This window comes from Anoplophora glabripennis, unplaced genomic scaffold (assembly GCF_000390285.2).
Source record: "Anoplophora glabripennis isolate ALB-LARVAE unplaced genomic scaffold, Agla_2.0 scaffold302, whole genome shotgun sequence".
In the NCBI taxonomy this organism is placed as follows: domain Eukaryota; kingdom Metazoa; phylum Arthropoda; class Insecta; order Coleoptera; family Cerambycidae; genus Anoplophora; species Anoplophora glabripennis.
In genome coordinates this window covers 66,970-83,923 of record NW_019416386.1, presented here as the reverse complement: position 1 = coordinate 83,923, position 16,954 = coordinate 66,970, and the positions used below count along the sequence as shown (strand labels likewise).

At 32.1% G+C, this 16,954-nt stretch overlaps 1 protein-coding gene across 8 annotated transcripts in view; it reads right to left on the bottom strand.

Moving 5' to 3' along the window:
* The window catches only part of LOC108910552 (transmembrane and coiled-coil domains protein 2), a 122,197-nt gene that overhangs the window by 45,296 nt on the left and 59,947 nt on the right, over positions 1-16,954 (bottom strand). For 6 of the 8 annotated variants that reach the window (XM_018715188.1, XM_018715185.2, XM_018715182.2 and 3 more), the window contains exon 2: positions 10,364-10,517. The exons of 1 other annotated variant lie outside the window; for it this stretch is intronic. In XM_018715188.1, coding sequence (XP_018570704.1) covers positions 10,364-10,507 — 144 coding nt within the window. In that variant the 5' untranslated portion in view covers positions 10,508-10,517. The remainder of the gene's footprint in view (positions 1-10,363; positions 10,518-16,954) is intronic. One more of the 8 variants, XM_018715190.2, reaches the window with a different exon arrangement.

The window sequence follows — 16,954 nt, the reverse complement described above, 5'->3', positions numbered from 1 at the left end:
TTACTAGCACACTGCATCCGATTGGTACTAAGGTAGCCTGATCATTATTAAAAATTAAAAAGTAGTGGTTTCCATCAATGTTATATTCAATTGTTTTGGGAGAAATCTTAAAATAAATCAATCAATTGAATTTCCATATGATTTTCAGTTTCACATTTATAAGTTAATGGTAACCGTAAAATGAAATTGTTGATACTTATACAGGGTGTAGCGTGCATAGTCTATACAAATTAAACTACAGCTTCTTGATGATATTTATAATAGAAAACTCTTATACGAAAAAGTTCTATCTTCGTGTTTTTTTTGTAAGTTATAGTTTATTTATTCAACGAAAATGAGGGTCAACCCTGTGTTATTTATTAAAAACTTTGGAAATATTTTTATGCGACCCGAGATGCAACCTTATAATTTAAGTCGGTATAATTTAATACTAGTAATACTAAAAGAATGTTAGGTTACATTAATTATTAAATATTAAGCATCGTCCATCGACCCATCGGTGTTAAAATGTGAAATATTCCAGACAAAAGTTTTTATTTTGTAATTTCCACGATAGTGACTGTGTAATTTTTATAAAGAAGTAAAAAATAAGAATGGCGTGCCGATTACATTAACAACGAGATTCTTATTTCTTACTGTGCTTAATTTTTTAGTTTGTGCACAAACTAGTTTTACAATGAACCGAGAAAACAATGCATTTACTATTTCCGAGCGTGTCGATATGGTGTTAGTGTATGGTGCAGTCGGAGAAAATGCGCTCGCGGCGACTAGGTTGTACCGAGAAATGAGAAGTGTTATTCCTCGAGGAGAAGGACGTGATCAGCCAAGTGAACCTTAATGTTGAAGATGCAGTGTTGGAAAATCTTGACGAAGACCCCACAATTAGTACTCGACGACTGGCACAGTAAGTAGGAACCTCATCTCGTACCGTATGGAAACTGGTTATAAACGTTTCCTTTTCCTAATTCAAAAACAAAAGGATTGAATCGGTCATAACTAAAAACAAATCCATATAAGTAGTCCTATTCAAAAATTGACTCTTCAAAAATCTATGAAATGGAATAAAATTCTGTTTCCATTTGTATGTAGCTAATTAAGGAAATACAAGATATATGATCCATATAAAATTAATAAAGCGTAACACTAATGTTCCAAATCATAATTGTGTAGTCTAATGTGCCTACAGGACAATGCAATCAAACTGCCCTTAAAAAATTAGATGTATAATGATAAAATTCATTTATTTTCCGTTTCCTGACATTTACGAGTGATGACGTCCCGATATGACCAGGCTAATTACATTTTTATGTAAAAAAAAATCGTTGCTCAAAGGTTCATTTTTTACGAGTTTTCCTGCATGGTGTCATGTGATGAGCGTGACCTTTGCCACGTCAAATAAATACAAATTCTTCAGCATTTCATTTCCATAGCTTTCCTTCATTGCATTCCTAGTTGTTTATAATGATCTTTGTTTTCATTAATGGCGTACGTCAATAAAGTCTCGAGATATGTATTGTTACATTGCACATTAAATTTTTGTGGAGAATAATAAAACTGGTTGGAAGGAAATAAAATCTACGAGTTTAATTCGAACTCAAAATAAAATCAGTTATTGGCATTGTTTCAAACGGTTTTTTTGTGAAAACAATGAACAAAACTTATAAACATATTCACACTATTATAATTAAAATTTTTGCGATGTTTATTTGCTTTGTAATTTGTGGAAAACAAAAAGTCGAAATTTGAGCGAAAGTTTAGACAAATGCAATTAGCAATTTATTTGTAATATATACGACGGAATGTTCAATGTTAATGGTGATATTAATAACACAAAAAAGGGTTTCATTATTATATTTTTGAATTTCTTGTTGAATTTAAAGACTACCTTGATAAACAGATATTGTGTCTAAAATATATCTCTTCAGAGTTACTTGATGTCTTTAAATAAAGTTGGTCATTCAAAAATATAAAATATCTCCAAATTTGAAAATATATAATAACAAGATGTGTGGTTATTTAATATATTTCAAACAGAAGCCTTATATTGCGATCCTTAGAATTTCAGTTTCCTACCGCGGCTGTTTTCATTTTTTATAAGAAGAACCCTTTATTAAATTTAGCACAGATAGGTGCAAATTTTTTTTAAAAATTATGATCGTATATAAAAATAATTAATAAACATACAAAATTATTAGAAAAATATTAAAGAAATTCACAATAATAATTGTCCTAATTGAGTTGAATTGAATTATTTAGTCTCATCAACCTTGTTAAGTTCGGATGTAATGTCTAAAAGTTATATTCAACGAGAAATTTAAAAATGTAATAATGTTCTACTTCGATAAAAAATTGATAAAAAACGAAACGGCACAAATATCTCCAATACCGTTAGAGACAGGTATAGGGAACCTGTACACAGTTTGAAAGAGTTTTAAATTTCCCAAAGTAAAAATATACTGGGTGTCCCATTTAAAACAATCAAGTTTAGTGCCTGTTTAAAGCTGAGAAAAGTATCCAGCAGTTTTTTGAACACCCAAGTGACGCCAAATATAATAATTTATAACTTCAAGGATCTAAAATACACTCTCCCAAACTGATTCCTTAAAATTATTTTTTTATTACAAATATTAAATTTCTACGCTAAGCCTGCATTTTCACTAAAATTGAAATATCTCACACACAATAAGTTCTAGGTATGCAGAACCTTTAACAAAGTTCTCTAATTTTTTTACGGTGCTTTCAAAAATGCAGTAAAATACAGGATGTTCCATTAAAAAAAAGATAACTTTGATATGGTACGCTTTTCCTGGACACCCTGTATATTTCAAAATATTTTTATAATGTAGCCGTAATCAACCTACACATACCCGCCTAAACATGTTTCTATAACATTTGCCGTTTGGTCCCTAGCCGAGGCGTTGCTGGTGGCCCACCCTGTATATTTTAATGTTTGCTTGTTACAATAATCAGTTACGTCAAGGTTTTCTGCGAAACGGAATTTACAGAAAAGGACAATAGTCTAAGTGATATCTAAGCATGACTCCTGTTGTTAAAATGTACTTACGTGTACTTTTATTTATTTATGACCACGAAGTTACGCAGTTTCACTCAATTTTCAAATAGGATCGGTAAAGTCTCTACGAGCGGAAAAAAACAACCAGAACACCAACACGTAGCACATAACGTCAGGAGATCCTGATGGCGTTGGCAAAGCGATCGCCGAAAACTCTTGCGGAACGTTCGAAATTTCACCCGTAGCGAATTTTTCCACGAAAACGCTAGGAATACGACGAAATTCGAGCTGGGACACAAGACCAAGTTACCTTACATAAGACTAAAATAACAACCACATTGCACGACGGGGTAGTCAACAGCCATTAATCTCCCAATTCCGGATAGGCCAGATATCGGGATTCATACCGAAGAGTAGTTCCTGAGAATTGGCGGAACTACCATGGAGAGGGATCGAACGTCTACTCTGGCATCTTGCAGTTCTATAACCAGAGCAGAACTCTCTGGACGGTGTCGGTAAACGATCAGAATTCAAGCGTATTCGTTGCGTTTCAATACTTTCCAGCTGTCTTTTTGTATTTAAGGGAACTAACTCCCAAGTCCTGTTTCTGTATAAATGGTGGATTTATTCACAATAAAAGTATGGGAATATAAATGCATGACAATATTTTCTTACACCAATGGTCACATTTTTAAAATTGAATATTTCTTAGTGTTTACAAAGCATGAACAAATAATTATCCAATTTTTCAATCTACGTATTCATCCAATCCTAAAAAAGTTAACCGAAACAGTTTCTTTTTAGATCACCTTACAATATTTATAAAAAATGTGTTAAAATACAAATGCACTGCAAGTAATAACAAGTCTGTTCAAAGTTCAGACTACATCGACAACAAACTCGTACATAGTAAATAGGATTACGTGGCAATATTATTATTTCTTGCAAACTATGTGCGGCTATTTCAGGAAATATCTAATAAAAAATACAAAGCGTTACAGGGAATTACAAGTTTCAGACCGCATGGCACGACACCAGGATTATGCAGTGCGCCAGTCTCAAGCCCCACATGAATATTTAGATCCATTTTCAACGTTTAGAAGAGAATATGGCTCATTCAATTATTTCGTTGTTTATTTATTCGTGCAAAAAAGTTGTTCCTGTCTTTTTAAATGATAACTTTATGAAATAGTCCTAAGATCTAATGGCAATGAAACGATTTACCAGCAAAGCTCCAATTGTACAGGTTTATCTAACGACGGGATTGAAAATCGTTTGGGTTAGGTACCGGTGCTTCAAAAAAATTAAATTTTCAAATTGGGAAAGTGCATTTTATTAGGGAAAATAATATAAAGACAGATTTGTTCAAAATAATTCACTATTCATCTTACCTAGAGAATTTTAATGATACAAATAATCGAACTGATTTATTATGTCTCGTATAACACAGAGGCATGGTAATAAAACATTTACTTCTTATGTTAATATTAATCAGCCGTATGGCAAGATCGATTGTCAAGTGGTAGATAGTATAAATTATTCATAGAAAAATATCATACCCAGTTATTGTGTACGAGAAAAATTATCTTGTCTAGGCTGACTTCAAAGGATATTTATTGTTTAAAGTTAAATCATTAAAATGGATAGCTGTTGGTTAGAACCACATCATAACTAATCAACATTTTATTTTTAGCAGTTTCTGGGAACTTCCTAGTTCTAGTTCATCTTCAGAATGTGATGTAGATGATGAAGCATTGGGCAGAAATTTTGCAATAGGACCATAAGAATGAATCCCATTGCTGAAATCACTGTTCTTTCCTACACTAATGCAGAATTTTTGAGGCAGTTGAAGACCTATTTCATCGTATTTAGCTACAGAGTTTGAACAAAATGAGTAAGATACGAAGAAGGATACTGGCTTTAGAAGAATATCGGCACAGAAACATTTGTGTGTCTTTCACTGGTATGTACCCATGAAGTCGCCTGATTTACAGATATTGCCGACATTGTTACATTTTTAATTACAAATCAAATGAAGTCATAACATGAATCATGATAAAGACAAAATGGTGAAGATTTTGGGCAAATAGTGTTTCCTGGTGTGGTGGTGGTGGATTTGTAGATGGAAACCGTATAAAGACAGACAAGCCAGAAAGAGAACCTGACCCTTACTTAAATAGAAGCAAACATTATTAAGTACAACATTTTATGTTTATTTTAGTTTCAAGCAGTTTGCAATTTTAAACAGAGAATAAAGGGCATTATTAATGGTTGTCCTGATTTCTCCACTATGTTAAAATATATAAAAAAATGTTCTTATTTCCATTCCTAATAAAAACTCCTCCGTGTTGCCTGCCTGCTGTTGTACCCAAACAAACTCAAAGTCCTTGAAATGTCTTAGTCCCTATAGAAAATTAAGATACTCAATACCTTTCTTAAAATGAAAGCATCTTACCATGTCCGTTTTCTTTCTGTATTTTTAATAAGATTCAACAGATTTGTCTAGCCAGACTTTAGATTCTAAAGAGTCTCAAGTTAATTAATCTCAATGATTAAAGTGTAAATCACAGACAGACTAAAAGTAAGGTTAAGGTTATTGTCGTTGATAGAATCATTGCTACTCGTTTTTGCGTTTTGCATTAAATCTTTCTTTGAACGATCCCAGAACGATTTGCTTATTCCATTTTATGCGTACCTCGTTCTGCTCATAACTTGAATCAGTCTTAAGTTGATTCATATACGGGATATGTGGAGGAGGATTTTACGACCTGTAGTCACTACTAACGATCGAAACTTTTAACCGACCATGACACAGCAGGCATCACTTTCATAGGTACAAAATTGAAATCGGTTATCTATATTTTATGGGTTCAATGAACTACTTTAAAATGGAAAGTGTATGTTTACATAGTAAAAATTAATTATAATTTCAATTAGGAAATCGCAATGTAAAGATGACAAAAAACGTGGAACCGTATTTGAGGATAAAAATTTTATTATTGTCTCCATCGCGAAGTATTAGCAGAATTAATCACGGCGTTAAACGGGCTATGAATCAGCCTCACCAGCACATGCAATAGGTATTCGAAGTTATGCAGGAAATCTCTCAGTCAACAAATTAATTATTTTGACACTTAATCATGGAAAGTCTTTGTTTACAAAATTTATTTTAGTCACATTCCATTCAACTACCTGTATTAATAATACAATTAATATTTTATTTATTTTTATTAAAAATATTTTATGTATTTCAATTTAAAAAATGCTAAATGTAACACGTCATGCTAGAAGTTAAGACCAATGATTTTAGAGCTCAAACTATACTTATCATCTTTTCCCAAGCTCCTTAGACACATCTGCAGACATTGTAGATTGGAATAATGGTAATCTCTAATTAATCTCTGTTACATTTCTTATGAAAATTTTAAATATTTGCAAAAACTTATGGATACTGTCGTAATTTGATGAAAAATGAGTCTAACATTAAAACTGCTACTTCTCCAGTAAAAATTGACAATCGTCAGGTTTTTTCATAAATATAACTCTACATGAAAATCTATAAATAACCATAAACCGTGTCACAGAATGAAATGGGAATAAGATCAATGAAAAATAGAATAGCAAAATATAAATGAGATTTGTCAAAAAATTGGCATTGATAAATACAAATTCTACATTCTGCGTTAGTTACGCAAATAGATACCTGACGAAAACTTCAAAAATGGGATAACGCCTGCATGCACTTTATATACAGGGTGGTTCAGATTTTATATTTAGAATGATAGATCTCAAAAACAAAATATTCTCTAGGAACATAAACATCGTGAAAATAAATTATTGTTCTCTGTAAACTACATCTGTAAGATGTCCGAAATTCGGTACGAACATTTCTTCCAAAGGAAAATCTATTATAACAACTTTATATTGGATTTTCAGAATCCTTTTTGATTAACCCCTCTGAAGCAAACATGTCCCTTTTTTCTATTAACGCATTTCTGGTGTATTCTGAAGCAAAATTTATAAAAATATTTTATTTTCAACCCCCTGAATTATTTTTTACGCGATTGAAAATAAAATTCTATGTTACAAATTAACAGAGAAGTTTATACGAAAATGTTTCGGTACATGTGTCGTTTTCTACAGTGTTAAAAATTAAAAAAGAAATAAATGGACAAATTACAAACAAAAAACTACACAAGTTGCTTTATTCCAATATGGACAATATGGTATGTAGCTCTCGATTTTTATTTTCTAACATAAACGAATGTTACAATTTTTTTTAATTCAGAGCCGAATTATTATTTTTACATACCTTCCTATTTAACTCACGATTATAATGGATCACTTAAAGATTTACAGAAATGTATACGATGAAGAAAAGTTCAAATAAACGTAGGTCAGCAAAAACTTCGTTTTAGATGTACAGGGTGATACATCTGTAGAATTCAAACCATATTATTAGTGACCATTAAAGGTAAAAAAAAAAAAAATAAATCACTAAATTAAAAAATTAGAAGATAAAACAATTCACAAAACAAGTGTCATCAGAATAACAGCACTGGGAAGGACTACAAGGATCGTGATTCCAAAAAACTTTTTTCATATATTTGATCAGAAAAGCATCTGTAGAATTTCTCTGGGAAATACTGTAACGCCCTGTATATATTCCAGTTAAAGTGACATAATGCAACGAGATTAGTAAGCGGAAATCAATTTGTCAAAAATGAAATCGACAATAATTTGATGGAGATAAATGGTAAAGTGACACACTGTGCAGATGTGTCTTATTCCGAAATTCTATTCGGCACTTTAGTAGAACTAGTTTAGTTACAAGAACCTATTAAAAAATAATTTCATAAAAAATTTTATTTAATCACAAGCATACGCTTTATATTTAATTTTCATATTGCATTATTTTTTATTTATTGTTTTAATAATTCAGCGGTGATTTTTTTGACTTAAAGTAATAATGTAAATGATTATATCTCCTATGAAACAAACAGAATATTAATTTCTGTAACCATTCTTTTAAAAAATTTTAACACCTCGATTTTTAACACCCTTTGTACTTACTCCAAAATGTTCTTAGTTTGTCGATGTTTAGAATTTAAAGCATAAAAGACCAATGTAGATTTATGGGACTAGAATGTTACGGTATATATGTCACGCTGGGATATGTTTAACTAATTTCCCCAAATGACTTACTTATATGACGTAACACACGAGTACCATACAAAATTTTATTATAGAATTTCGTTTTAATAATAAATAAAAGTAACTTAAAATTTCATCTTGTCAATCTCAGAAAAAGTAATTTAACGAAATGAATGTATTTTTAAATATTACAAAGTATGGAGTGTCAACCTAAATTGTGTCTGTAACCAAGGGTTGTCAGTAAACAAACAATATTTTTTGAGTTGAAATCACGTTGAAATCCTAAAACCAAAACTGAAAAGATGGAAAATGCGGAAATTCCACCTGAAATTTTAGAAAAAGCTAATGCGGCTACTGCATGCATCATTCCGGAGAAATCAAAATCAACATACAACAAAGAACTAAAGGAATTTCAAGACTGGAAAATCAAAGAAGGGGTGAAAGGCGTAAATGAAGATGTCTTGCTGGCTTATTTTTTCAATTTCAGTGGGAAATTAGGTCCATCCACTTTGTGGACTAAATATTCCATGTTGAATTCAACTTTGAAAGTTTACAAGAACATTGAAATTTCTAAATTCGGACGACTAGTGACATATCTAAAGTCTAAGCACAAACATTTTTAACCAAAAAATTCCAAGGTCTTAGAAAGAAAACAAATCGAACAATTTTTGCGTTAAGCTCTAGACGAAGATCATCTTATGAATAAGGCAGGTTCTACTGAATAGTTTAAATGAGTTATACATATTTATTAAATTTGTTGTTTTTAGGTGGCGTTGATATTAAGAGTTTTTGGCGCTTGCCGTTGCGAGGAATTGACCCATCTAAGCATAGACAATATAGAGGACAAAGGGCAGTATATCCACATCATGATTTCAAATACTAAAACGAACAAACCAAGAAGCTTCGCTGTGTTAAATGAAGGATTTTGTGTTAATCCAATTGAATTAATTAGAAAATATTCTAAGCTAAGGCCTCAAACTGTGCAGCATAAAAGGTTCTTTTGCAATTTTCAAAAGGGAAAATGCACACGTCAATGTGTTGGTATTAATAAGGTATCAAAAATCCCTAATGTTGTTGAGCGTTTTTTGGGCTTGACAGATTCTAATTTATATACAGGGCATGGCTTGCGTGGCGCATCTGCAACTCTCTTGGCAAATGCTGGAGAGGATATTACAACACTCAACGCCAACGGTGAATGGAAGTCATCTACCGTGGCAGAAGGTTATATAGAAGTCAATTTCCAGCAAAATTGATATTGCTAAAAATATACAAAGGGTGCACACTCCTGAAGCAAGCACAAGCAAAGGGGCAATCTGTTCTATAAATTTGCCATAATCACAAAATGATTCCAATAATCCTCTGGCATCAAATTACGGCTTTACTATAAATGTTAATGTTAATATTAATAAGTAGGTAGATTGTAGGTTTGTAGCATTTCAGATTATTTGTTGACTTATTACTGTTTCAAATTGATTTTTTAATAAAAACTAGAAAAACAAACCCCACATTTGTTTCTTTATGATTTCTATAAGTCACCAGTGGGTTATAAGTCATAACTTACTAGTGACTTATGACTTATAACTCACTAGTGACTTATAGGCCACATCATTCCTATAAAACCAAAGAAAGAATAGTATCATTATATACAAGTGTTGAATAAAAAAATTTAATCGACTTTGAAAAGCAATAAGTCACTGAATTGAACATAATACTAAAAACTCATATTCAATTATAAAACACAGTGAAAACGTTAACAATATTAAAAATACTAAATTGTAATAACCTAACATTCGAAAAAAATTAGTACTTGTTAATATTTAAAATGTAAAAAATATGTGATTCATTCATGTATTTAGGTAAAAAGATCTGCTTGCTCCTTGTAGTTCACTACGCATTAAAAAAGTATAGAAACTAGGTTAGTGACCTAATAATACAGAGTAGATCAAGATTCACTCTCGATAAACCTTTGTGGGTCAGCGGTCCTGAGCGGCCCAAAAAGTAAAATAATGATTTGAAAATATTTTTTAAATAGTGTACATATTTGTATTCTACCCGTTTTCCCCTATCTTCCCTTAAAATTAATGACACTATGACTGAATCACCCTGTATAAGTCAACATGTATGAATTCGATTTCATGCAGCTCGCGACTCATACAGAAACCGCGCATCTCGACGGAAGACGCCACAAAAACTTACTTTTGCACTTTCGGCAGAGCCATGACTGAGTGTTTTGGTGTGGTGTGGATGGTATGGATGGTGTTCCCGAGGCCGACAGGGCGAGGTGCTTCTACTCGAGGTTTTGCTTCCAGTTTGCTGAGAGGTTACGTGCAAGCTATCCATCGCACCTAATCTACAAGAAAGAAAAATCTAATAGAGGTAACTGAAGCGGGGTGCATTTTGTTCTATAACTACAAAAACCATGATTAGTGGGCATGATACGAAGACCAGAATAGACTACTTGGTCTTTGTAACATGGTTAGTGGGTGTGAAGGGTTATCACGTAAGTAATTATTAATGAAAATGGCAAGTGTTATTTAGGCATGGGGTTTATTAGTAAGGCTGTCAGAGAGAGCCGCAATCCAATGGTGTGCCAAGCGGGTCAACCGAGACGAGCGTGAGCCGCTGCCTCAGAATGCTTTTCACGTACACGTCACGTTAGTACACTGTTGCCTTTGTTATCGTGCGGATGTTGCGTAATTAATTCCTATCCGTTGTTGTTTGTGGTGGTGTACTGTAGATAATTTAACTTGTTGCTTTTTAATAAATAATGCGTACGCCTTTGTCCCGCGGTTCAGTTCTGACAGCCCTAGTTCTTAGGAATTATTCTTAATAGATTCAAAATCATATTTTTCCAGTTATTGGTTGTCTTTTGGCACGCTGCAACCAACCAGCAAATTGTTATTAATTGGTATTCTTACTGTGGTTAGAAGCTACATGAGGAAAATTAGTTCAGTTAATAGCAGTAACCTTCCAAAACTGATATACACTATATCCCAAAATGATGGAACAAATTTCAAATATTTTTCCAGTTCAGATTTAAAAAAATCGCTGAAACATGTCGTTTAGTAAATAGAAATTTTCACTTTCCTGCAATATTTTCAATTTTTTTTAAGCCGTGTTTGACAGACATATAACATTACCACATTTTTTTGAATAGCACGCTTTATATTTTATAGTATAAATACAGGGTGTAAGGTAAAGGTTGGGAATAAATTAAACGGTGGATTTTTTTATTTAAAAAAATAAATATTTATCATATAAAGTTATGCTCTACAGGTTTTCTTTTAGAAGCCACAGGGCGCTAAAAAATTTCAAAATACTTAATTTTTTAATATCATTTTCAATGCAAAAGTCTTTTTTCAATATCTATTTGACCATGTTCGGTGGCTGAGTCAAAGCATACTTCATAATGTTTTTGTTATTTTTATTTTCCAATATTAGCAGTGGGAAAAAATAGTATTTACAAAAGCTTTATTTACGGAAAAATTACAAGAGCTAGAAATGAGGGTAATTTTGTTTAAAATAAAAAGTGGATCATAAAAAAATATTAAAAAAAAAAATTTACCAGTGGCGTAACCCAATTTTGTTCGAAAAACCTTACGGTATAATCTGTATGCACGCCACTGAGTAATTTACAGTCAATCTTTTTTCGTTTGATTATTATTATTATTATTATTGTTATCTTATATCGTTCGAAAGTTATCGGAGAAAAACTAAATTTTTTAAACTTTTTAGCGCTCTGTAGCTTGGAAAATAAAACCGGTAGAGCATAACTTCATATGAGAAAAAAATATTTTGTAAACCAAAAAATCCACCGTTTAATTTATTCCCAACCTTTACGTTACACCCAGTAGATAGCCCTTCTAAAGACAAATTCAGCGATATAAGGTTATACTTACTTTTTGGTCATAATTGTTAAAAAATTGTCTTTTATGTCGTACTGACGACTATTTCAAAAAAATCATAGTCTCTTCTGAACATTAAAAAACGTACCTACTCTTTATTAATCTTTTTCTACTTACTTTAAAGCTATTTTTTTCTCAAAATAAAACGCATCGATAAACACATACAATTCACCAAAGTACCTTAGGTATAACGTGAATCGTTTTAGTTCCAATTCATTGGTTGTTAAATTATTTTGAAAAATGGTTGTCCGTTTAATCGAAACATAGAATTGAAATTTTAATTATGATTGAACGCGGAAATAAAATCCGTAGTCAACAGGAGATAGTGACTTATTTCACCATAAATATCCAGAGAATTAGTCGAACTAAAATAAGTAAAGTATCCAAAAAGTATGAAGAAACCGAAAGTATAAAAGATTTACCTGGATCAGAAAGGCGAAGAACGATAAGCGTAAATGACCGTCAAAATGTGATGCTCGCCGTTACCGAAAATCCTCACTCATCCATCAGATCTATCTCACAATCAGCCAACTTAAACTTATCGAAGTCCTCAGTACACAGAACTTTGAAGTCTCAAAAGTGACATCCTTACAAAGTTAACGTCTTACAAGAACTATGGGCAGATGACACAGATAGAGGATTACAATTTTGCGAGGAAATTAGAAATTTATTTGAAAAACGACCCAAATTAAAAAATCACATAATTTTACTGACGAAGCAACTTTTTACTTAAACGAAATCGTGAACAGGCAAAATACTAGGTTTTGGAGCCCAAAAAATCCGCATTGGATGGAAGAAAAACATACACAACAGCCAGAAAAAGTGAATGTTTGGGCTGGAATAGTAGAAAATCGCATACTGGGACCTTATTTCTTTGAGGGCAATTTGACAAGCAATATTTATTTGGATTTTTTGCGTTTTCAGCCGATTCCAGCCTTGGAATTAACTTTTCCTAACCCTAATGAGCACGATATGCCTGCTGGTGATGTGAAGGTATTCCTCCACATTTTCGCCTCGATGTAAGAAATTACATTAAGTTTTCCCAAATCGATGTATAGGCAGAAGAGCGCCGCTTGAATGGCCACCACGCTCCCCTGACTTAACCCCACTAGATTTTATTGTGGGGTTATCTAAAAAGCAAAGTGTATGTGAACAGATCAGACACTATCGAAGGATTGAAAAATCGTATCAGAGAAGAAGTTGGAAACATAAATGTTATTCAAAATGTAATTGATAACTTTGAACACAGAATTGGGCATTGTGCAATGGTTAATGGGCGCCACTTTGAGCATTTGTAATAAAATAAAAAGTAGTACTAAATTACTGTTTTCATTTAATTCCTCCATTTTTTGACAACTATGAAAATATAACCTTATATCGCTGAATTCGTCTTTAGAAGGGCTATCTATTTATACCTACATAATATATAGAGCTCCTATTAAAAAAAATGTCGGTACTGTTATAGGTCTGTAAAACATGGCTCAAAAAATAGAAAATATTGCAGAAAAGCGACAATTTCGATTTACTAATTGACTTCAAGCGATTTTTTTAAATTTAAACTAGAAAAAAATATGGATTTGCTCCATCACTTTGGGACACAGTGTATATGAAAAAGTTTATCAGTAAATGAATGGGCTTTTTATAAGACATCCTAATATTCTACTTTTCATAATGGAAGTTTCATCAGTCAAGTTAGTGGTTAAATAATTTGGTTAGTAAATAACGTAAGTTTTAGGTATATCTTGGAGTTTTACGAAAAATTCATTTATCCCATGGAATAACTAAATATAAATCAACACCTTTATATTTACAATGGAGGCAAATCCTGTAAATAGCTAAATACAGGCATAAAGCAGGATAAATGGTAATGCTTAGAGGAATTTTAAAAGTATTATGTAGAAAGAAGACAAATCATTTAATATACAGAGTATCCGGAAACAGACAGTGTACAATAAAAAAAACTAATATTGATCAAGTTAGTTGAGCAAGTTGAACAAAATTTTTCACGTGTTTATGTCATTAAGTATCTACCCACTCTATTGTAACAACATAATTATAACGAATAGCCGAATATTTTTAATATTGTCATATCTAATTATCTCCAAATTTGAAAATAACGAAATTAAAACAGTTTATTTTACCTTTCGAGGTGAATACACCTGTGTCACTTATTTTTGGCACAGTATTTATATGACACATACGTAAACATACTGAATGCTTGTTAGAAGGTTTCAATGATTTCGAGAGAAAAGGAAAGAAAAGAACTAGGTAAATAAATTTATTGTTTATTGTCGATAATTCCCACATTATCACACTTTTATCAGCAATTAACTTACAGACAGGTTTATAGCTTTATCAGGATCAAGCAAATAAATCAACTATTCCAAGAATAAACGTATGTGTAGCGTTACATTTGTTTGGTTAGTTATTTTTAGTTATGTCGAATAGATTTTGGCTTTTTGAAGGCGTTCTGCGGTTGAAATTGAAGCCGTTTTGAGTTTTAAACAAGCAGGAGGAATCTGTAACATTTATACTTCTACAATAAAGTATTTACGACACAGTTCTGTTTTTACAATCTCTTTGTTCAACCAAATTCAACCGTTTTGCGTTGTGGAATTTACTTTAAAACAACCACAAATCACGAGCTTACTGAATTACTTTAAAATCTATAAACAAATTGATAATAACTTTCATACATTAAAAGATTAACTGAAAAAAAAAACAGTATGCCTTTGCACACAGGGTGTACCTTAAATCGACCGCCAGAAAACAGAATTCTTTGTCAAAATATTCCAAGTGTTTTTTTTTCAATTACAATTCAATTCAATTAAATTCTACATTTTCCAGGAGACAAAAATAGTTCAATATTTTTTAAACCTACTATGAAAAAGCGGGTTCTAGGCAAGAGGCAATAGAAAAAAAAATTACCAAATTTGGTATTGATGCTTTCATTAGTTTTGAAAATCTAAATAATCGCTGTTAACAAGCCGTCTCTCTCGAAAGTGTTAGTATACAGGGTGTTTTTAAATGAAGTAGCAAAAATAGTACCAGTGAATGTAGAGCCAAAAATAAGAGGATTGAAGTAAAAATACCTTATATGAAAGTTGCACCCCTGAGGCGATATATCCTCTTAAAGGAGGGGATTGAAATTCACATTTAAATTTTTTTCTTTAACATGAAGAATGCTAGAAACACGAAACTTGGTTTGAGCATCCTACTAATAAAGATACAACTTTTCAATATTTGTTCGATCATTGGCGTATTTTATAAAGGAGCGAAACAGTCAACCCCAATGCAATATTTTATTAGACATTTTTTATATGAAGCAAATTATTTATTTAAAAATATTTATTGGGATGACTGATTTATTGCGCAACTTTTTTACCTCTTGTAATTTTTCGATAAACCCGATAGTTTTCTAGTAAAAAAATTAGATGCGTCATCGTTCACTAAATTTGTAAAAATAAAGTAGGCGAATGTCATAACAAATAAATTGTTATTTATCATATTAATAAATGACACTTTCTGCCAATAAGCTGGTAATTTAATAATAACATTAAGAATAATTTGCTATTAATTAATGAAAAATGTTTGATTACTTATGACTATGGGACATGTATTGGGTAAAGTTATTTATCAGAAATAAAATTTAATAATGCAACGAAAAATAAAGAAATGCTAAATTAAATTTAAAGGATATTATCGAAATAATTTCCATTTTGCTGCAAGCATAACCTAATACATCTGTTGAAGTTATAACGCACTCGCACAAACAGTTCTTGATTATTGCGAAGGTCATCTGCTGCCTGTAACATACTTAAGCGTAGTTCTTCTAAGGAGGCAACAAGAGTGGTATAAACTATACTTTTTATGTGTCCCCACAAAAAGAAATTCATAGGCGTTAGGTCAGGCGAACGTGCAGGCCAACAAACAGGAGTATCACGAGCACAACCAATCCAGTGATTCGGGTAATTTAAATTTAACCATTCTCTAACGGTAAGTGTACTATGTGCAGGCGCCCCATCGTGCATATACCACATCACCTGACGTGTAGCGAGGAGTACATCCTCAAGTAATATTGGAAGATTTCGTTCAAAAATCTAAGATACTCAGCCGCTCCAAGCCTGTGTGGAAGAATAAAAGGACCTACTAGAGTATTTCCTACAATTCCCATCCAAACGTTTAAACTGAAATTATGTTGACATCATGAAACAAATATTTCATGAGTATTTTCTTCCGACCATGAATGAGCATTATGAACATTTACTGCACCTACTCTAGGAAAATTTGCTTCATCGGTGAAAAGTATATTCATTAGGAAAAAGTCATGCCTGGAAATATTAATGTACCATTGACAAAAATCCACGCGGTTAGGTAAATCAGGGTCATTCAATTCTTGCACGGGTTGATGGTGAAAAAGGCTATAAAAGATTTTCATGAGCTACATTGTGAGAAACTTGCAGTTGCCTGGACACCTGTCTTATGCTTGTACCACAGTCTTGTTCTAGATGGTCCAGTAAAGATTCCTCAGTTTCTACAGTTCGGACATTACGCCTTCTTCCGGCACCCTCACGATTGGGCTGAATTTTACCAGTTTCGCGAAGCTTTCTTTCCACCGAGGCCAATGTTTGTCTATGGTATCGGTCGGTTTGGATATCTTTACTATTTCTTCTGGATTTGAAAAACACTTGGAGCATGTCGACATAATCGTCATTGGTATAAATATTATTTGCCATAATTATTCCCATAATAAATTAACCAATTGGTACTAATTATTGGTTGACAGAAAGTGTCAATTTATTAATATGATAAATAACAATTTAGTTATGACAATCGCCTACTTTATTTTTACAAATTTTTGCAATTATCCCTTTAGTGAACG